Source organism: Catharus ustulatus, chromosome 12 (genome assembly GCF_009819885.2).
Source record: "Catharus ustulatus isolate bCatUst1 chromosome 12, bCatUst1.pri.v2, whole genome shotgun sequence".
NCBI lineage: Eukaryota > Metazoa > Chordata > Aves > Passeriformes > Turdidae > Catharus > Catharus ustulatus.
Genome location: NC_046232.1, coordinates 7,627,497 through 7,648,728, shown reverse-complemented (window position 1 = coordinate 7,648,728; position 21,232 = coordinate 7,627,497). Strand labels below are relative to the sequence as shown.

Sequence of the window (21,232 nt, the reverse complement as noted above, 5' to 3'; positions counted from 1 at the left end):
ATGTGAAGTAATTACTACTGCATTTATTGCTATTTATACTCCTGGTAGCCATTTTCTGTCTTGACCCAAAAAGTTATTGCAGATAAAACAAATGTTTTATGTGTACTGAAATAATATATTTTGGAGCATTTTAGCCTTCATTGTCATTTTCCCCTTCTGCAGTTAGGTATTTGTTTAGTTAGCATTCATAGTATTGCAGGTTGCTTAAGTCATAATTTGCCCATCCTTTAATTGTGAATTAGGGTAGGAGTACTCTGTTTACCAGAGAAAGCACTGACAGATACCAACGTCATGAGACCTTGGGGTTCATAAGCTCATGGCTGACTCTTTGGCTCTTATGTTGCTGAATGAGGATTAATGACGTTTTTTAATTCAGTTAAATAAAAGCTTGGAGAACAACTTGATGAAAACCCCCATGTATTACTAGACAATGGTGCATGTCTCGCCTGCCCTGCCCTCATTTAATTTCTAATTTTACATAAACATGCCCAGAGCTGAGCATCTTGCATAGTTTTAATGTTTGTGTACACACATGTGAAGTTTATATAGGGATCTGAATGGTGGGAGCCTCGGTATTTTGAGAATCCTTGTGCAGGATCAGAGGCATTCAGGAGGTTTGGTGGGTTCTGAGGATGCAAAGCCCTCTGCAGCTCCGAGTGTGTTTGAAAGGGGAGCCAGAGGATTAGTGTTGGGGAGACTGGGGGTAAGAACAATACTGCAGTGATTGCTGCCGGTGACCCCTGTAAATCCTAACACTTGCCTGGCTTATTTGTTTTTTAATGCTGCTGTGTTGGTGCTGCACTAAAAGCTGCAGTTGTTAATTGCAGGGCTTCTGGTGCCAGGATGCTTTTTAACATAATTGGTGGATTTCATGCACAAACTTCTAGGAGGGGGAGTGGAATGAGGCAAGCAGGAAATCGGTGCCATCTGGCAACCTGCAGCCATGGAGGCAGAGTGCCACCGCTCGGGAAGAGCCCTGGTGGCGCAGAGGTGTGGCTGAAAGCTGCAGGTTTGGGTTGGGCATTACATAGGAGTTGCTTATTCCCTCCCTTCTTTTCTTTTGTCTCCTTTGTGAGATGTCCCACTCGCAGTTTTGTTCTGGGCTTACGCTACAGAAATAGGACCTTCTTCAGTTAAACCCCACAAAAAAACGTGCCAGAAGGGGTGCACAGGCTTTCAGTGTGTTTGCTGCTCACCTGGCCAGCTTCCTGCTTAGTCCTGAGCTGCTGCTGTGCTGCAGGGAGTGGCATTCTGAGTTCTGATAGCAGGAGTGCTCCTGGCCACAGTCCTGTCCCTAAAAATGGAGTTCTGATCAGGGAAAAATTTGAACATCATGCTGAACCAAAATACTCCATAGTTTTTTCATTAATGGCTGTGCAAAAATAAGTCGGGCTCCAAGCACTATTCCCAAGTTCAGGAATGACAGCAATGCAGACAGAGACTACAGGTCCAGACCCAGAGTAGCTGTGTGAAGTGAAAATCGGTAATTATAAATTTACTCACTGAACTCTTTGTATTTTAAAAGAGAATTCCAACACAATTATGGCAGCTCTGGACTTTCGTAAAATAGGAGATTTTTATTATTTTTTAATTAGAAAGGAAATATTTGGGTATTTTAATAATTTTAATAACTATGCAAGCTGTACTCTTTTTGTTAAATAAAACCTTGTCTTTAAAAGGTAACTACTTGCAGCTCTCTGAACAAAGGAACTGTAATGTTATTAAACCTTTTCCCAGTTTTCCAGACGCACAGCTCTGGCTGTTATTGAAAGAACAAGCCCACAGGCTCTTCCTTTAATGAGCTGTGTTGGATTGTATATCCATAATTTATTAATGTAATTGCTTTATTATTACATTTGTATGGCTGAAAGGAAGCTGTCTCTAATGGCCATAGAATTTCATGTAGTATCTTTATAAAAGATGCATTATTAGTTGGTGAGAAAAATGCATGTTGTACTACTTTAGGCTTTGTGTTAAAAGTACTGCTTTATTAGTTATTGCATCTCACATCTAATTATTTTTAAAATTTACATGATAAATAGGTATATTTATGTCAGATTAGAATGCCTATGTGTTTGAATTTTCAGTGTATAGGCAACATGAATTTAATTGTCAATTTGTTGCACAATCAATGATTCTTCTGCTGCTGATTTAAGTGTATTTGAAATACAAAATGGGAATGACTTAGGTGTATTTTTACTCTTCTAAATTTGGAATGCATTGTAATCTAAAATGGTATAGTGTGCAACTAGACAAGATAAAGCTTTTAGGTTTTAAGTTTTCATGTTTAGTAGAGAGGTGTCGTAAAAATGGTTCTCCAGTTATCCTTAACTTGGTGTCTGTTTGATTAAATATTTTTGTTGTGTATTTTAACAATATTAAGAATACACCGTATACTGAACAGAATCTGAAGAAGAATTCACAGGTCTTTTATGGTGACAGAAGCAGATATTTTATGGCAGAAGCAGATATTTCAAATACGGGGTGTGTGTGTACTTAGTCCACTTTTTAATGTTAAAGTACTTAGAAGATGTCACTGCTTTTGTCACTGACAATGATCTAACCCTACAGATGCCAGGATATGAAAATTACCCCTCAGTAAGGCAGAATGAAGGAATTTGTCCTCCTTTGTATACCCATATGTTAGCTTACCTTTATGCAGAATATCTTGGGTTTAATTATGTTGAGAAATACAGTCTCTGCTTCCCACTTCTGCTGTGTAAATCTGTGCACTAACCTAGACAATTTTGACAGGTGCCAGTCAGTGGTCGAGGAGTGGAGGACAAGCCCCCTCATCTCCCAGCTATGAAAACTCGCTACACTCCTTGGTAAGAATTGTTGAAAGCAACATAGTACTTTTTACTTAGGAGTTGAAGGCTTGGTTTTGTATAAATCCTGCATATCATTAAAGGAAACAGTAGGATAGCATTACAAATGAATTCTTTGCTAACAAATGGCCTGTTCAGTTGAACAATATAAGACGTGCAGGGTGTGTCTTTCACCATCTGTTCCTTGGGCATCAGGCTTCTGTGCTGAGGACAGCTGGTGCTAAAGCGCTGTTATGAGATTCTGGTACCTTTTCACAAATCCATAGCTAATTCTTATCTAAAGTTCAGTCTGGAGAACGATAAAGACTTCATGCCTCCGCATTTACTTGTCCTTCCCCCTTCTCTCCTTCAAATGGCAGTCTCTAGGGCTTCTTTGCATTACATTGCTATTAAAGAAATTAATACTTTTTATTTGTATATTATTTGTTATGGGAAATGTTCCTTTATTAATTAAACATTTTACAGAAAAAGACACAGGTAGTAGTCTACAGCGTTGTAAATTTTCTTCTTTTGAGAATTCAGCAGAGGATTTCAGTTACTGACTTCCTTCTTGCATTTCCGATACAATATTGGGAAGGAAACAGGGAAAATTTGAGGAAAGGTTTTGATTATTTGCTCAATATTTCTAGTTTCCACAGATGTAATTTCTGGTTTTTTCTGTCTAACAAGAATAAATTATACATTAAATCAGATTTCTTTTCTTCAGTGTTTTTGCAATTAAATATAATTGTTTTGTACATCTTAGAATTCTAACTTAACTGCAGTGTTAAATATTAGCCTTTTCTTATCTTAATATAATCAGATCTCTGTTGCATTAACTTGACTAACAATTTATTGCTGACATGCACATCAGCTGTTTCCTCACCTCTTTTTTGAATTAATCTTAACCTGTGCTTTGCTTCCTGTTCTGTCTTGACTTTGCCAGAAAAATCGAGTTGAACAGCAACTTCACGAGCATTTGCAAGATGCAATGTCCTTCTTAAAGGATGTCTGTGAGGTACTATTTCACTTTAGATGGTGCCTTTTTGTGTTTCAATTAACGCTTCCTTCGGATTCCCCGTTAAAAACTTAAATTAGTGTAGTGTGTGACCCATCTTCTGACTCCAACATCCTGCTATTTCAGTTGCTAGAGCTGCAGTGTCACAATTGGTTTTGCTTTGGGGGTTTTTTGGTATTCCTTTTAATAAAAGAAAGTAATTAAAAGAAAGTAATTTTAAGACAGACTTTGACAGTAACACAACTCGCTTTATTTCTGAAATACCTAATCTGTTTGAAGGTCCATTTAAAAAGATGATAACTAAAAGTTGTTTTGTCCAGTTTTTTGTAATACAGATTCTTAAAAAGCTACTGCCTCTCTTAATTGTTTCCAGCATGGTGAGGCTGATTTTATGATCATTCTTTCTTGTCCTGCATTAGCTTATTTTGTAGCAATTCCTTTTTTCTTTTCATGCCATATAATAGCAGCTGAGTAACATTAACCTTATAATAAGCTTCACTTTCAAAGCTGCCACCTATTTGAGGAATGAATGCTATCTTGAACAAAATCTCCAGATAATATTTTCTTTTTCCTGTTTGTTTGTAGTGCTGGTAGGTGCTCTCAAAGTCTTTGATACTATTTTGATACCACATTTCATCTTCTATCTTTAATACCTCCGAGATAGATTCTGTTGTGGTGTGAGAGCCTGGGATTTATTCAGTAATGGCTGTTGCTGCCCCTCTTGCCTCCCCACAGCAGTCCCGCATGGAGGATCGCTTGGACAGACTTGATGATGCCATCCATGTGCTGCGGAACCACGCTGTGGGGCCTTCCACCAGCCTGTCAGTTGGCCATGGAGATATCCATAGTCTATTGGGACCATCCCACAATGGGCCAGTTGGAAGCCTGAACTCAAACTACGGAGCATCCAGCCTTGTAACAGCCAACAGACAAGCATCCATGGTAATGATTTTACAAAACCTGAGTATGTTTATGCAAAGCAACTACAGCTGATGCATTGAAACTATTGTAGAGTTTACTGAGGTAGAACTGGGCTGTAAGACTAATATTTATCAGGAAGAAACCACTTGAGATTTTTGTGGAGGAAAAGATGGCAGACAGCTTGCACCTGCTATGGGTTTCCAATTAGAATGTTGGAGTGGGGGTGGGCAGAAATGAGGGGGAGGAAAAAGATGGGAAAACTTAGACTTTGGCCTGGTCAGTGGCCCATAAAATCCTGCTGTGACCATATGCAGAAAGCTGAAACTTTCTGCTGAGAGCATTTCAGCTTATACATGCATTTTTTCCAGATGTGTAATAATTGGCAGAACCGTTTTCTCCTTGAAATGGTGAATAGGGAGATTGAATGGGAAAAGCAGTCAAGAAGGACTGAATTTCAAGTGTTCTGGTCTGGAAAAGCTGTTTATTGTAAATTGGAACTAGTCTTCAATAGCAGATGCTGGCAGAGGACTGGGAGGAAGCTGTTGGAATGTGGAACCATAGTGTGCGCAGGCTCAAAATTTAAACTTTTTTTCTAAACGAAAAGGAGTTTGAGCACAGCTGTAGTGTAAGTAACAATGAAAAGGAAACTACTTTCAGATTAATCCCCAAGAAGGGTGAAATAATTCAATCCATCTCTTTTAGTTTCTTTAAAAATGTGAACTGTTCTGAAAAAATGTAGTTGAGCTTTTTATAGATTAGAAATATGCTAAAAGCATTACACAGTAAACGAATCTATTTGTAGCATTGCTCACTTCCCTTTTTCTTCCTTTTCATTCCACCCCTCTCAAAAATGCTTAAAGGAAAAAGAGCTTTTAAAAACATGCTTGTTTTAGTGGTGCCATGTGTTTGCATGTTTACAGCGTAATTTTAAAGACCAGTTACATGCTGTGAAATTTTCTGTTATAAAACAGATTCACAGCTGGGTACTGTGTGATCAAGGCAAAATTTCACCTATCATCAAAATAATTAGGTACCCCAATTGCTGAAGGGTTTGTATTCTATAAAACAGAATTAGTTCCAGGCTCTCCCATTCGCACGTCACACATCCATTTATATTAATTTCAGGACCACTGCAGTAAACATCAAAAAGAACTGGTTGCTTTCTATAAGCTGCGTGTGTTTGGGGGCTTTGGGGAGGGGGTACTTTCCAAATGCACATCCAACTTCAACTTTCTATACAAGTTTGTAGTTACTTTTAGTAATGAAAGAAGTGATGCATAAGTACTTTTGAATTTTTTTGTAGTACCTACTGAGATTTAATATTAAAAGAATGTTTTTAAAATTCTACCATTTTCTGGGGAAGACTGAAATTTTGTCATACAAAAGAAAACTTTTTTCCTCCTCTACTCTTGATGTGGCCTAAAGTGAGTGACTGAAACTGCAGTGACAAATTTTTTCTGTGACTTGAGAAACCTTCTGATACTGCTAAGCCAGACACAGTCAAATAAATACAGGTAGTCCCAAAACGTACTTAAAAATCTCAGTTTCTCTTTTAAATAAGCCATGATAAATATTTTATCAACTCAGTTTTTACTAAAATAGGGGACAGTGGAAAATTACTCTCCAAAATGGACAGAAGTTCCTTGATCTTCTCTAGTTTAATGTAGTTGTGTAAGTACTACACATCTAATTTATCATCTAATTATTTGGCTGACAGATGTTTGTCTGTTAGGAATAAACTTAAATTAAGAAAACAAAACAAAAAAAAATTGCCTGTACATTTCATCCTCACTTGGTGAAACAAGCTTGCAGATCAGTTTTGCCTTGAAAGTGAGTCAGCTAAAGAATTTCTTGGATTGACCTTAATTTTGTTACATCAGAATAATTGGCTCCAACAGAAGGCATCCTGTTGTGGCCTTGCCCAGTCCCCAAAGAGCGCCCTTTGACATCATTTGCAATTGCAGGAACTCAGCACGACTTAGGATGGAGTCCTGAAATAGGTACAGAGCAGGAGCTGGCACATCTGGCTGTGCTGCAGACTGAGTGCTTTATTAGTGATGACTGCATTGCAGTAATGCCCCCCACGTATAAGGGGCAATTCTTCTTCAAAAACCAATTAATTTCAAACTCTTGCTTACTATTAGGTTGGTGGTTTTTTTAAATAGTAAGTAGAAGAGCAGAGGATTTGACACACGACCTGAACTGTAAGATGCAGCCTTCACTCCAGATTTAAATACTACTTTACTTAAGATGACATCCAGTAAATTTTAAGAAAATAATGAGTATTGGGCTAACATAGTGAGAAATGTCAACAATGATAATGGTGATTACCTATTTTTGAAGTTTTGTTTGACATAGGGTCAAGAAATGTTCATTGGAATTCAGCACTAAATGAAACTTCCTTGTTGAAGGAGGGTGGGATCTTTACACAAAACATTTTTCTCTTTAAAAAAAAAATAGGGAAAAAAAATTTAATTTCCCTTGAAGATGATGATCTTGGCAGAAGGAGCTAGGAAATGAGTAATTTAACTCCTTTTTATGTAATTAGTGTAACCAGGCATGGTTTTATTTTAACATTTGCTTAATTTTTGAGCCAGATTTATTTTACAACTCTAGTTGACTTCATTTCCTGCTTGCTCTGAATGGTCTTGTTTTCTTTTTAGCTGGGCTGGCCATTAGACTTATTCAAATAGATTTTTAATATCTCAAACTCATCAAATATTTGCTAACTGGCCTTTGAAGTTGATTTGTATTTTATTTCATGTATTATTGAAAAGTTAAGAAGTAATACTTTTTGTTCTTATTCAAGCTGCTTTTTATTTGTCATTGTAATACAATGGAAAAAGAACAGCCTGAACTGATTAAAAATAAATAAATAAAAGGCCTGGAAACTCAGTTAAGGATGAAACTCAATCCTTAAGTCAGAGGGTTTTTTCAGGTATAACAGGAATCTAAGAAAATTGGTGATCTCCCTCTTTGTGCCCTGTGCCTGCTGCAGTAGAAGCACTCAAGGGCGGTTGAGCAGCTTTGCCAGCACCAACCTCTGCTCTTGCTCAAACCCTTCCAGAGCTGCTCTTTCCCTGCAGGGGTTGTGCTCCCACTGAACAATTCTGGGCTGTCTGAAGTGTAAAATTCTTGATTACAAAGCCCTTTTCATTGTCTTAATTATGCACACATTGGCTAAAATGGTTTTAATGACCGTAGCCAAACTGACCAGCTAGTAGGGCTTGATAAGTTCTAAGACTCAGACCAAGAGTGGTATTTTTATTTTCCAGTTCTCAAAAGCTTTCAGTGCTAAGTGCTCGAAATGAATACTCAAACTGAAGTGTGAGATGCAGAACCAATATTAACAGGACAGTGATGGCCTTTCCCCATGTGTCACTCTCGGTTCTCCTGCATGCAGTTGTATGTCATCGCTGCCCATGATTTGTCTAGTTTTTATTTAGTTGCCTAAAATACTTAACTGCTTTTCTGGTTTCAGATCCCAAATGTTACCACTTGAACCAACTGAAATATGTTTTGCCCTCAGGTTTGGGGTTTTTTTTTTTTTTAATTTACAAGTGTCTGTGGGGCTGCAGGCTGTCCTGTGTACAAGACTTTCTTGAAATGCATAAAAATTAATACAGTTGACCTGGTAAATTACAACAACATACACTCTTGTAACAGGACTGGGGTTACTGAAGGGGGAAGGTTTTTGTGATTGCACTGGATGCCAGCCTGTGTTGTGTTGGCATTGTATGCAGGAAGCAGGTAAAGGGCAGTGATGTGAGCAGGGTGGTACCGGGCACTGTGCCTGCCCTGGTCACTGCTCCCAGCACATCCTGAGCACTGTGCCTGCCCTGGTCACTGCTCACAGCACATCCCTGTGCCTGCCCTGGTCACTGCTCCCAGCACATCCTGAGCACTGTGCCCATGCTGGTCACTGCTCCCAGCACATCCCTGTGCCTGCCCTGGTCACTGCTCCCAGCACATCCCTGTGCCTGCCCTGGTCACTGCTCCCAGCACATCCCGAGCACTGTGCCTGCCCTGGTCACTGCTCCCAGCACATCCTGAGCACTGTGCCTGCCCTGGTCACTGCTCCCAGCACATCCTCAGCACTGTGCCTGCCCTGGTCACTGCTCACAGCACATCCTGAGCACTGTGCCTGCCCTGGTCACTGCTCCCAGCACATCCTGAGCACTGTGCCTGCCCTGGTCACTGCTCCCAAGCACATCCTGAGCACTGTGCCTGCCCTGGTCACTGCTCACAGCACATCCCTGTGCCTGTCCTGGTCACTGCTCACAGCACATCCCTGTGCCTGTCCTGGTCACTGCTCACAGCACATCCCGAGCACTGTGCCTGCCCTGGTCACTGCTCCCAGCACATCCTGAGCACTGTGCCTGCCCTGGTCACTGCTCCCAGCACATCCTGAGCACTGTGCCTGCCCTGGTCACTGCTCCCAGCACATCCTGAGCACTGTGCCTGCCCTGGTCACTGCTCACAGCACATCCCGAGCACTGTGCCTGCCCTGGTCACTGCTCCCAGCACATCCTGAGCACTGTGCCTGCCCTGGTCACTGCTCCCAAGCACATCCCGAGCACTGTGCCTGCCCTGGTCACTGCTCCCAGCACATCCCGAGCACTGTGCCTTGCCCTGATCACTCCTCACCGCTGTGTTCTCCCCGCACACTGAGTGCTCTGCCTGCCTTCCGTTTGTCTCCCATTTTGTGTGCCTGGGAAGCTTCGAGCTTTGCTTGGGAGGAGAGACCATGGAAACAAGGCTGGCTTGGCGCCAGAGAGAATGCGCTGAGTCCGAGTTAGGTGTCTTTGGAGAGGAGCTCCGAGCCCCGCGGGCCGGGGCCGCGGCTCTATGGAAATGGGGAGCGCTCGGGAGCCGCGGCAGCGCCGCCATCCCCGCGCCCGCTCGGGCACCGCGGGAGCCGCTCGCTGCCCCCGGAGCCGGCCCTTGGCGCTAGGAAAGCGCCCGACTGCGAATCGCTTGTAAATAATAGCAATAAAACACGTCGAGAGCTCGTTTGTTCCGAGCGCCGCGGAGCTGATGGCCCCGGCCGCCTTTCAGAAGAGTTAAAGGAAGGCCGAGGCTGTGCTCCATTGAAATGCAGATGGGGAGAGCCCTTTCTCTGTGCAGTGCGAGTCCAGGGAAAGGAGAGCAAACTAAATTTTCGGAACTCGGTGTTTAAGATACTTGAATCTTCGGTAGCTTGAAGTAGCCACCGATCAGTTTTAAGTGTAACAAACAGAGCTGTTGGCCTCTACAAGGGATTGCAGTGATTTTCAGCATGTCATTTTGTTTGGGTTTTTTGTTTGCCAGATTGGATTTTCTGGTATCTCAGATCACAGATAAGAGTCAGTGTTAAGGTCAGTTTTGTAACATTTTAGCTCTTAAAATTTCTGTGTAAATCCTGTTAATCTAAATTGTATGCTTTTAATTTGTACATCTTGGTTTCAAAGGTTTGGAACATGGCTTGAATTCAGGTTTTATTTCGAATCTATTCTCTGCTTTTATCAGAACTGATTTGCTAATCTATTGCCTTTAGATTAGCTCTAGATTTGAAAGTTGGGTTCTGGCAGCTGCTATGTTTGTACACAGCTTTAAGAAAGTTTTGCCTTTTTTAAGCAGTAGATTTTGAAACAGACCTGGCCCTGAAACAATTAATAGTCTGTAGCTTGAATAAAAGCACCCTCAAGTGTTAGGACTAAGCATGACCAGAAAAAGAAAATAAAACACACAACCTGCAAGGCAGAATTAGGGAAAGACTCTGTTTGAAAAGTTCAGAGTGAGAATGATCTCTGTGTTCCAGTTTCAGAGTTCTGTCGCTTGGGCTGAAAGACCCGGGCTCAGCTCTTCCCTCCCAGGCAGTTCATGACTCTTGCAGGAGCTAGGCCAACTGTATCCAGAGCAGAATTTCTCACAAACAAAGCCTATTACACGCAGAGGAAGATAAAATATACTTGAAATAGCAACAGATATTCCACAGTATACAAGAGGAGATTTTCTGCAGAACAATGGATACAAATAGCAGCCCGGAATGACCTGATATTAGCTGTGGGTTGTTGAGGAGGGGTGGTTCCCCCTTTCTTTTTTTGTTCCTGTGCATTAGCTTACAGGAACAAGTGTATATTAAACAAAGGATAAACTTGCATAAGGGTATTTATCTCTCTCTGGGTAAAACCCATACTAAGACATGAAAGGTAAAAGCTGCATTAATTACTCAAGAGGGATTCAAAGCTCAGCAGTTTACTAGGATTGAAGGATTTATTGAAAAACAGTGGTTCTCATGTGTAACTCCAGGCAATAAACCTATTTAATTAAAGGCTTAATCTTCTAGTTGACATGTTTGCTACTGTTTCAATAAAAAGCTTCATCTGTAGCCAGTTTTTGTAACTATACAAATAATAGTAGAATCCCTCATCTTTGTTCATTTTTTAACTGTTTAATTGTATTATGTTGGTTATATTATAAATGTTTAAGGACTTTTGTGCCTTTAGAAATCAAAAGCTTTAAATAGTCAGTGTTCCAAATTATTTAAATACAGGCAGTGTATCTTTACCTCTTTTTTCTTAAACAAATATTTTTTAATAGAAGTTGATGACAGTATTCTGTATTGAGCAGCAGTTTTTTAACAAGTTGCCTCTTCAGGTTAGGTATGCACACTCAAAGATGTCTCACATAAGTATCATTAATTCAAGTTTATGCAAAATTAGAATTTTTCAAGACTCTTCATCTCAATGCTTGCTGCTCAGAAATTAAATTATGATGTTTTATGAAGGAATAGATAAGCAAGTAGGTGGTAAGAATAGTTAGATACCTGGATTATTTTATTCCAAACAGGATTGGTCACTGCTTGAGATACGGCCCAGTCCAGTTAGATGTAATCAGGTGTTTCAGTGTAACAGCATCAATCAATGTTTCCTTTGCTCAGTGAGAATTTTACCTCTGGTCTCTAATCTACTTTCAGTGTTTTAAACTTCTGTTTTTGGACTATTTCTTTGAATCACATCTTTAATAGAAATCTTTGCTTTGCCTTGCTTTAGGTTGGGACTCACCGGGAAGAAGGTGTCAGCCTCAACAGCAACCATTCAGTTCTTCCCAGTACAGTTTCTGCTCAGAGCACAGAACTAAATCATAAAACACAAGACAGCTACAGAGGTAACTTTCTTGGCTTCAATGCTGGACAGGGTCTGCAGTAGTTCAGAGCCAGTGAGGCTGTAGATCTTGGTAAAATGGCATCAGTGCAAGAGATAGGGGCATAGATAATGTTGAAAAATAAAAATTAATAACAAATCTGATACACCACCACTGTTAGGGACTCCTGCAACAATTTTGAGGGTATCCCTCAATTAATCCAATATAATTTCATGACAAGGCTGCATTATAGCCACATCCCTCCAGTTTAAGGGCCATTATCCACTTGCAGAGCTGCAGCCATTTCCCAGTCAGCCAGGAAAGCTGTGGAGTGGGCTGAGACCAGAGTTCAGCACAGCCAGTGGAAGGAGGTCATTCCACACCCGTGTTTACAGTTCCTTCCATTTTTAGCTGAAGAAGTAAACTGCAGAAAACTGAAGTCAGCTCCTTTATTAGCATGCTAGCACCATTTAGGGGGTGTTGCACATTCAGCCTAAACCCAAGCCTCAATGTCAGTGCAGCTCTGCCCTTAAATTTGCAGCCCAGACATCAGGTGCAAATTTCCTTACTTCACTCAATGTCCTTTTGTCTTAAACAGTGTTTTCCTTTGACTGAGCTGTTACCAATCAAGCTGCTTTGTGAGCTGTGATTGCTTTATAACCCGTGACACATGTCCAAGTACAGCACTGTTGCCAGGATTTCTTGTTTCTGTTAGTTCTTCCTGTTGTCTCCCCAGACTCGTGCTCGGCTCTGGCCCCTCACTGCCATTATCTGTTCAGTGCAGTGTTTCAGTTCTGTGACACTCACTCTGCTCTCTGGTTGCTTGCAGCACTGTCAGGTGGCTTACAGAGCCAGTCTGTGGCTATTGGTCCAACAGAAATCAAGTCTGAACATAAGGAGAAGGATGAAAATATCCATGAACCCCCCTCATCAGATGACATGAAATCAGATGACGAGTCCTCCCAGAAGGATATCAAGGTCTCATCCAGAGGCAGAACAAGGTGCGTTGCTGACATAACCTGGGCAATCTGTGCTTTGATAATTCTCAGTAGCATGTTGTCCTTACATTTGATAAATTTATTGCAAGGCTTTTGTGTTACTGCAGTGCATACACCAATAGGCAGCTGAAAGTTAATGGTATCTGTATATTTAAATACAAGGTAGAGGATTTGCTGGGAAAATAATCTGTCAAGTGTGCATTGCCTTATGCTATGCCATGCCTAATGTCTGCCTGTACATGTAGCAGCAAAAGATTGAGCACAGAGCATGGGACAGTGTCAGAAATCAGTGATGCCTTGTACCTGGCGCAGGGCTGCCCTTTTAGATTGAGTCTGTGGCAGTGGAGAGCTCCAGCTCCTGACCTGGAGCCTGAGGTGAAACACTGTGGCTATGTGTCCTCTTGTAGCACTTTATCCTCTCCCAAACCACGAAACTGGAGCTGACACTGGGTAAATGCTTCTGGGTCCGCCTGGTAGTCCTGATACAAGCACTGAAATTTGAGATAACAGTAAACAATCAGAATTTTGCAACCACAGGCAGCATAATCTGTATGAGCACGTATTTGATGGCATTTTAGTGTGTTAATTTTATTAGAACAGAGGTTTTGCACAGTTTTAGAATAAATTGGATGAACCTATATTAAAAAACTTAATATCATTTGAGGCAGTTCAAGAATTCTAAATATAACTGTTTAGCTCTACACTGAGTTGTAGAAGAAAAAATAGTTCTAAAATTGGCCACTGTGGTATTTAACAAAAGTAAAACTCTTAAATAAGCACATGAAACTGAAATTCCTTGAATGCGGTTTTATATAAGCTGATGTATTGGGAAATAGCAAAAACTTTATTGTATTATTCATTAGAGTCAGCACCACAATCACTTGTTTGAAATACCAGTGCTATTTCAATATCCTGTTCCATTTGCTTCCTTGCAGCAGTACTAACGAAGATGAGGATTTAAACCCAGAGCAGAAAATAGAAAGAGAGAAGGAGAGAAGGATGGCGAACAACGCGCGGGAGCGTTTGCGTGTGCGAGACATTAACGAGGCGTTCAAGGAGCTGGGCCGCATGTGCCAGCTGCACCTCAAGAGCGAGAAGCCGCAGACGAAGCTGCTCATCCTCCACCAGGCTGTGGCTGTGATCCTCAGCCTGGAGCAGCAAGTGAGAGGTCAGTGGTCTGGGGCTGGGGCAGCCTGGGGCAGCTTCGTCCATGGAGCGAAGCTCTTGAAACCTGCTCAGCCAGATGCACGAGCTGCTGAAAGTGTATTTGCTGTTCTGTAACAATGCTGAAATTCTTTAGAAAAAGCAAAGAATTGCTTCTTTTAAAAAGGGGAGCACCATAAGGTTTATACTTGGATCTTTCTTTTCCTGTTCACTCTTCACTTAAGTTTTCAAGGCGGCGTCTAATTAAAAGATTGATATATCTTGTTTTAAATTGTAACAAGCACTTGTTTGGTGGTAGAAAAGCTTTAGCAACAATAAGATATCCGTTTTAGGATGAACTCTACATAATTGAAATGTTAAAATGCAGTGAATTTCTTTGTGTTTTCTGAAGTTTTTGCATTAAACATGTACTGGGGAGGGAGGAAACTTCTACCCTGATTGAATCAGGGCTGGGTTTTCATGAATCTTCTTTCTCTAATTCCTTTAAATTTTTCCAAGAAAGAAACAATAGGCCTGCTGGTAGATGCAGAAGGAAAACTGCTTTGTGCCATTCATTCTCATAAGGAGAGATGGTTCTGGGAATCACATTTGGTTCTTCAACTCTTCTGTTGGTGAAGCCACAGTTGACTTTTAATCTCCTTGTCTACTTTTATTAAAGACATGTTGAAGTTCTGGGGCACCTTACTCAAACTTTTGGCCAGCCCTGAGTCAGACTGGATGGTGGCTGGGAGATCCTTCCAAGAGAAATAGTCTCATTCTGTGGGGGTGGCACTTCCCAAATGAGTGTCCTCGTGTTTTGCAGTTTGGGACTCATTAGCAGCCACCTTTCTTAGTGCCTCAGTGATGGAAGTGCATCAAGGAAAAGTCTGAGATGTGGATATGTCAGTGACTGTATCTGCTGAATGCACTACATCTCTGAATCACTGGTGTCACTGAGTGCTAACAATGTTTTATTTTTGTGTAACTCATTTTTACTTCCTTTTTCTCATTTGTTGCTTGTATTTTGCACAGAAGATCCAAGCAACAGTTAGAAGTTTATTGAAAGTGACTAAATAACTCACTTAACACAAACTTATGTACTTCATGCAGTAAGGACGAGATGCTGTGTTTTCAGGCATTTTTCTGATCCAGTTGACAGTAAAGGAACACACTGTCTCCAACCAGAGCTCTTCTAAGGCACAGAGCAACTGTTCTGCTGATGAGACAGCAGCTGGGGCCGTTGTAAAACCCAGTTTAGCATCTCTGAGACTTAGATCTCGGGCACTGTTCTGGTCTGAAAATGCTTGCTGTGGTCTAGAAGATAAGGTTGAGTATTGTGAAGTCAGAGAGACATGAATCAAGCGTGGGTTTTGGTGTTTTAAAAGCAATTCCATCTCGTGCTTTCACAGATTCTGTAATTCACAGGAAACTTCAAGTTAATAAAATAACTCTGCCTTGGTCAGAGGGCTTCCAGCCCTGGTGTCTATGGTATAAAGCTTTTTTTCAGTGAGCTAACAGCTAAACTGGCCCCACTGTCCAGGCAGGGTAAGTGGAGAACTTCCCTTGCTCGCTTTCCCTGTGCTCCGTGTGTCTGGGGCCGGCGCTGGGAAGGAGAGAGGCCCTGGTCCCGTTTGTCCCCCTGTGCACCTGTTCCTGTGAGGGAGTGACCAGAGCTTTGTGTGACACCCACGGGAGCTTGCACAGTGCTTTATGTAATTGCATAAACAATTTCCTCTCTCTGCTGGTAATGAAGCTTCTCATTTTGTGATTGGTGCTATTCAAAATGAACCATTTCAGATTTAAGCTCTCAGTGTAGGCTAGGGGTTTTATCTCCATTTCCTAAATCACTGTAAATTAACTTCCTTTCAAAGTTTCTGCATAATTAAATCTTTAAAACTTCAAGGCAAGCCACAGTTAGACAAAGAAAACTGTGATTAGGGAAAGTTAGCAGTTTTGAGGTTTTTTTTCCAGTAGACTCTTTAGGAGTGCTCATCCTTAAGGAAATGCAGTAGGAGGCTGTTGATAATGACTTTGGTGACAGCAGAACTATCAAGTCCATCCAAAATAGTCTCTGTCAGATGAGCTGAAATGCACAGGGGTCAGTAAACTGCAGTTACTAGAGGGGTGCCTGTGCAGTGCAAGAGAAGGGCTTGTGCTGTCTGTTCAGTTTTGGCAGACTTCTTGCAATTATAATTGTATCTACCATCTCCAACTGCAAAACAGAATGCACTGACAGCGAGAAAATAACTTAAATATACCTTAAAATGTTGATTAAATTCCACAGTGGACTGTATTACATGTTTTTTGTGTGTGTCTTTTGGACCCCTGTGATTTACATCTTCTGCATTTGATTCATGAAAAGCCATTTTGAAGAACAGGAACAGCTGACTTCTAGAAACTGTCATTAGTTGGAAATGAGATCCAAATCTACATCTATTGAAGCTAAGTGGGGAAGTGGAAACACACTGATGAAAATACCTCGATAGCTGGTCAACAGCTGGTTATTATAAAATAGTGACTTTAATGTGAGAGGAAATAGGGTTTGGAAAAAAAATAATGCTCCTGCTGTATGTGACTGTCATCACAGTCTTTTGATTGAACCAAGATGGGCAGAAGGTGATTTCACAGATTGAGGCTGATCAGAATATCCATTCAGGGTGTGCTGCCTCCTGTGCCCTAACAGCTGGCTAATACTTACTGGGCAGAAAGAAGCAGCAACGTTACTAAAACTAGTGGGATGTCAGCAAGGTCGGTAAGACTTCAGCCTACCAACAAAATGGATAAATTTCATTATATTATATTGTTAATTACAGGCAGTTCTCGTTTAGCACTTCAGTGTCTTAATGCTGATAAAGAAGGTGCTTATTAAAAGTTTCTGAAGGTGTGTGTAGGCTACCGGAAAGGTTTGGGTTTGGCTTTTTGTCTCTTTGTTTTTTTTAAATACCAGTTTAGGAGCTGTCTGGCAGGACTTTCAGTAGTGATTGTGTGCAGTTTTGGACACCTGTGGGTGAGCAGGGGGTGTCAGCAGCTGAAGAGGGAAGCTGCAGAGCTATTTTTACTCCAGGGTTCATGAATCGATACTGCCCATGGTGTCAGCATGTGGGATATTAAGAACTCTGATTTTTTCTGTTACAGAACGAAACCTAAACCCTAAAGCAGCCTGCCTTAAGAGAAGGGAAGAAGAAAAAGTTTCTGCCGTATCGGCAGAGCCACCAACAGCACACCCAGGAAGCCACCCTGGCCTGAGTGAAACTACCAACCCTATGGGTCATATGTGAACACCAGCCAGGTACGTCAGGGCACGGCTCTTGCTGCTGCCGCTGGCTCCAGTGGGGGAGACACCTGCACAGGGTGGGTTTAGACCCTGAGCTGCCAGCAGCACCAGACTTCTCTGTGCTTTCACTTCTCTCAGCAGAAGCAGAAGGCTGCAGATTTGTTTGGGTTTATAATAAAACCCCAAGAAATTGTCGTCAGTCTCTTTATTTTCGTGCCTTGTTGCCAATGGCTACGTCTCTTGGCTCAGGTGGCCTTCTTGGCATGGCATCAGAGGAACAGTGAACAGCTTGCTAGATAAGCCAAGCTTAATAAAGATGAATTATACATCTTTAAATGGTCTAAATATGACATTAGTTCATTTAAAAATCCACTTATTGTTTCCCAGTGCTGATACAGTTTCAGGGACTCCTCATCCCGGAGAGATTTGCTCTCTGGCTCAAGGCCAGTCATTCTAACTCCTCTCATTTGCCCAACAGAGACTGGGAACTGTCTGAAGTCACGCTCTGTATTGGTGAACATAGTTAAAATTTAAAAGTAATGTTTGCAGCTTTGCAGTGTAACCCAGTATGTAACATCTCGTTTAAACACTCTGATGGGGAGGCCCTGCAGGAATATCAGTCTTTTGGGTTTATGCATGTTGTTGTTGATTTTCTTAAATAGTTGTGAAACCTTGACTTTGAAAGGAAAAAAATCGAGTATTCCAGTAGGGCTGTTACCACTTTCAAAAAGAATAAAAACTGGGTTCAGTGCCCTTGTTTCAATCTAGAACTTTACTAAATTTTATGTTTTGGGAGGTTTCTTGTTGTTGTGTATATTACAATTTTTAATGCTTTGAATTTATCTGATTTATTTTATACAAGAGCAGTTGGCTACTTTGGAATTGTAAGGTAATTTTTGATTTATAGCCAACTTAGTCTGTTCTTGCCATATAAATACAAAAAAACCACTTTCAAATGTTTGGTGTTTTTGCTTTTTTTAATAGCAGTAACTTTGTGGGTTGACTGAAGTTGACAGAAAAGACTGTACAGGAACATGGCAATTTACCTTCAGGAGGGAGTGAACTTGGCACTGTCTCCTGCTTGGTTTGGAGAGCAAATGCAGACACAAATTGAAGGTCTGAGATGTGCAGATTATTCTCTCTCCCATAGCCAGAGAGGCCCAACAGAAGGTTCTTTAGAGTAATCTCTTCAATGTATCATGTTCAAGATGGATATCTCTGGATCAGGGGATTTCAGGGTCTCTCAATCTGATTTTGTTTTGCACCTAAATAACTGAAAATGCCACCAAATCCAGTTTAAATTAGGTCTCTAGTGTTGATACTAAGCTTTTGATTATTCTTTTCCTAATAACCTTTTTCTTCTCCTGCATTTCTTTGTAGAATTCCAGAATTATTGGTAGGATACACAGAAGGTGACCTTTCTTCACAAGGACACAGACAACTAACATTATATGAAGACACAAACCTGACAGGAGAAAACACTTGAAGCAAGAAACCCAAATGCAATCTTATGATCAAAGCTACTGGTCAACACCTGCATCAGGAGTGAAGATACAAGATCTTCAGACAGAATTTCAGCCCATGAGATACTCTGAACATATCATTCTGTTGCAAGCAGTGTGTCGCTTCTGCACAATCAGAGACTGTTGTGATCTCTCCACTCATTGTGGAAGTTGCCTTGTGCCTAAACTGAATTGACAAATGCATTGTAACTACAAATTTTATTTATTGTTATGGAACTGTAAAGGTCTACATATAAAGGGAAAAGTTAACATGTTAAAAGCTGATAAAATTTCAGCTGAATGCCAGCATTTACTAAAGCTGTTCACATTCAGAGAACAAAGCAGTGACAACCGTCGACCCGTAGCATTCCCAGCATACCTATTAGTGTCTTAAAAAAGGAAGGGAAAAGTCTTTTGTTGTCCTTTCCTCTCCTTTTGCCATATGACTAGTGTTTTCCATGCAATAGGAAACTATTCCTTGGTATAGCTTATTTTATGTTATTTTTGATCTCTGTTAATCTGAACAGTTATGGTCACAGTTCCCCTTCCATACTGAGCTCTGTGCCTCAAGCCACTCAGAGGCCTCGTGAAGGCTGCAGGCTGGAGCAATACTGTGACCATAACATTTCTTGGATTTAAAAAGTGATTTTTATTTTCCCTCAGACTTTCCTCAAACATTTTTTTTTTCTAATTATAAACAAAACCTTTTTAGGCTTCTAGGCTTCATAGTAAAGCTTGTAACGTGAAGTGTAAATTGGGTGGGGAGAATCTACTTTGTTAGAGTTGCTTTGTTTTCCGAGCAGTAAGTACTACATATAGTACATGTAAAGTGTTAGCTGTATGTAAGCACAAAATGCATTAAAATACAAAGGAGATTTTTTTCAGGCTGTAACTTTGGTGAATAGTAAAATCTCGAATTCACCGTGGCAGGTAGTGTGATGATATAACCACCAGCAAGGTGGGCTTATTATGTAATGGAATCTTAAGAGCAATGGTCACCAGTTTTTCCTTCCTGTACACGTTAACTATCATGTCATGTTGTATGGCTTGTCAGTGGAGAAAAAATAGTGTGAATCAAATGCAAATACCCCTGTCCCAAGCCATATTAGCATTAAACCTTTAAATGTTTCTCCACCAGAATAGTGTCCATAAGTATTCCTTTGTCACAGGTGTGTTGAAATGGTTAAAATCCCTTTGAACTTCCATGGAAACTGTCTTCCACTGCAATGACCATGGGAGGAAATTTCCTAAGCCAAGGTTGTCTGAGCTATTGTTTATATAGTGCATCTTTCATCACTGGCAATTGGTTCACACATGAAACAGGAACAAAACTATAATTTTTATGAAGTCATTTCATTTGAAAGAACAAAAGATGGATTGATAAAATAAACTAATGAATTTAAGCTCATGTTTTGGATGGTTCCTAACAAAACAGTTTGTGGAATTAGTGGACTCATTTCTATTACTTTAATTTGCATATATCATCAAATAACACCTGATTATATCTGTGGCCTTGTTCTTCATTTCAGTGTTTATCAGCTAAACGGAATTTGTTGCTTATGACGTGTGAAAGTGATCACGTGCCACTGCCTGGCCTTTTTCCTTCTAAGCTTGTTGTCTTTTTGGCTATATTAGACTTTGCAGTATGCCCAGAAGCTTTCCTTCATAAAATAGAAAGAAAAAAACATTTGGCTTATTTTTCACTGTAGCTAGTCTTTTATACAATAATCTTGTAAGAAAATTTCTTGAATTCTAAATATTACTCTTTCTAGATTTTTGAAATCAAAAAAAGTTTTCAGTAAAAAGTTTCTTACTTTATTTTACTATATTAGGTAGTAAAAATGTAGGGTTATTTACCATAACCTGTTCATTAATATCAGAAATTTACAATAGCATTGTAAGACCATAGTAGGGTTCTAGCATACCGTGTAGTACCTATGGAGTATTGTAAGAGCTAATTGTCCGAGATGAATTGCTTCTCATCTTGTTCTCCAGTTTCCATTGTTGGTTTATTGCAGATTTGTACCCTGTGTCAAATTTCAAGGTATTGCTGATAAACCTTTCCAACCAGCAGCAAGAAGTTCAAAAAATTTCTGTCAATGTAACAGAAAACACTATGTATATAACATTTATGTAGCAATAAATGTGCCATCTTTTTTTAACATGGTAAATCAGTGAGTTTTTTAAATTTCTCTCTCCTCATAGGCAATGTGTTTCTTGAAAAAGAGCAAAACTCTCTTCTGCCTTTATCAGAACCAAGCCTGACACATTCTCAAGGAGCAGGGCACGCTGCAGGCACAAGTGTTGTTGCTCCTGTGAAGCCAGGCCAGAAATGCCCAGTGCCTGAGGAGCAGCAGTGCCTGAGCTGTGTTTGCTGCAGAGCAGGAAGGGGATTCACAGGCAGACAGCAAAGCAGGAGCAGCTGATCCCACAGGCACAGCCCC

The 21,232-nt window shown here is 40.6% G+C and overlaps 1 protein-coding gene across 14 annotated transcripts in view; it reads left to right on the top strand.

Annotated features, from left to right (window-relative positions):
- The window catches only part of TCF12 (transcription factor 12), a 162,397-nt gene extending 141,447 nt beyond the window's left edge, over window positions 1-20,950 (top strand). For 7 of the 14 annotated variants that reach the window (XM_033071036.2, XM_033071038.2, XM_033071037.2 and 4 more), the window contains 8 exons: window positions 2,755-2,828; window positions 3,754-3,825; window positions 4,561-4,767; window positions 11,781-11,895; window positions 12,701-12,872; window positions 13,805-14,037; window positions 17,148-17,301; window positions 18,667-20,950. In XM_033071036.2, coding sequence (XP_032926927.1) covers window positions 2,755-2,828; window positions 3,754-3,825; window positions 4,561-4,767; window positions 11,781-11,895; window positions 12,701-12,872; window positions 13,805-14,037; window positions 17,148-17,290 — 1,016 coding nt within the window. In that variant the 3' untranslated portion in view covers window positions 17,291-17,301; window positions 18,667-20,950. The remainder of the gene's footprint in view (window positions 1-2,754; window positions 2,829-3,753; window positions 3,826-4,560; window positions 4,768-11,780; window positions 11,896-12,700; window positions 12,873-13,804; window positions 14,038-17,147; window positions 17,302-18,666) is intronic. The other 7 variants (XM_033071043.2, XM_033071048.2, XM_033071041.2 and 4 more) reach the window with 5 other exon arrangements.
- The last annotated feature ends 282 nt before the right edge of the window (window positions 20,951-21,232 follow it).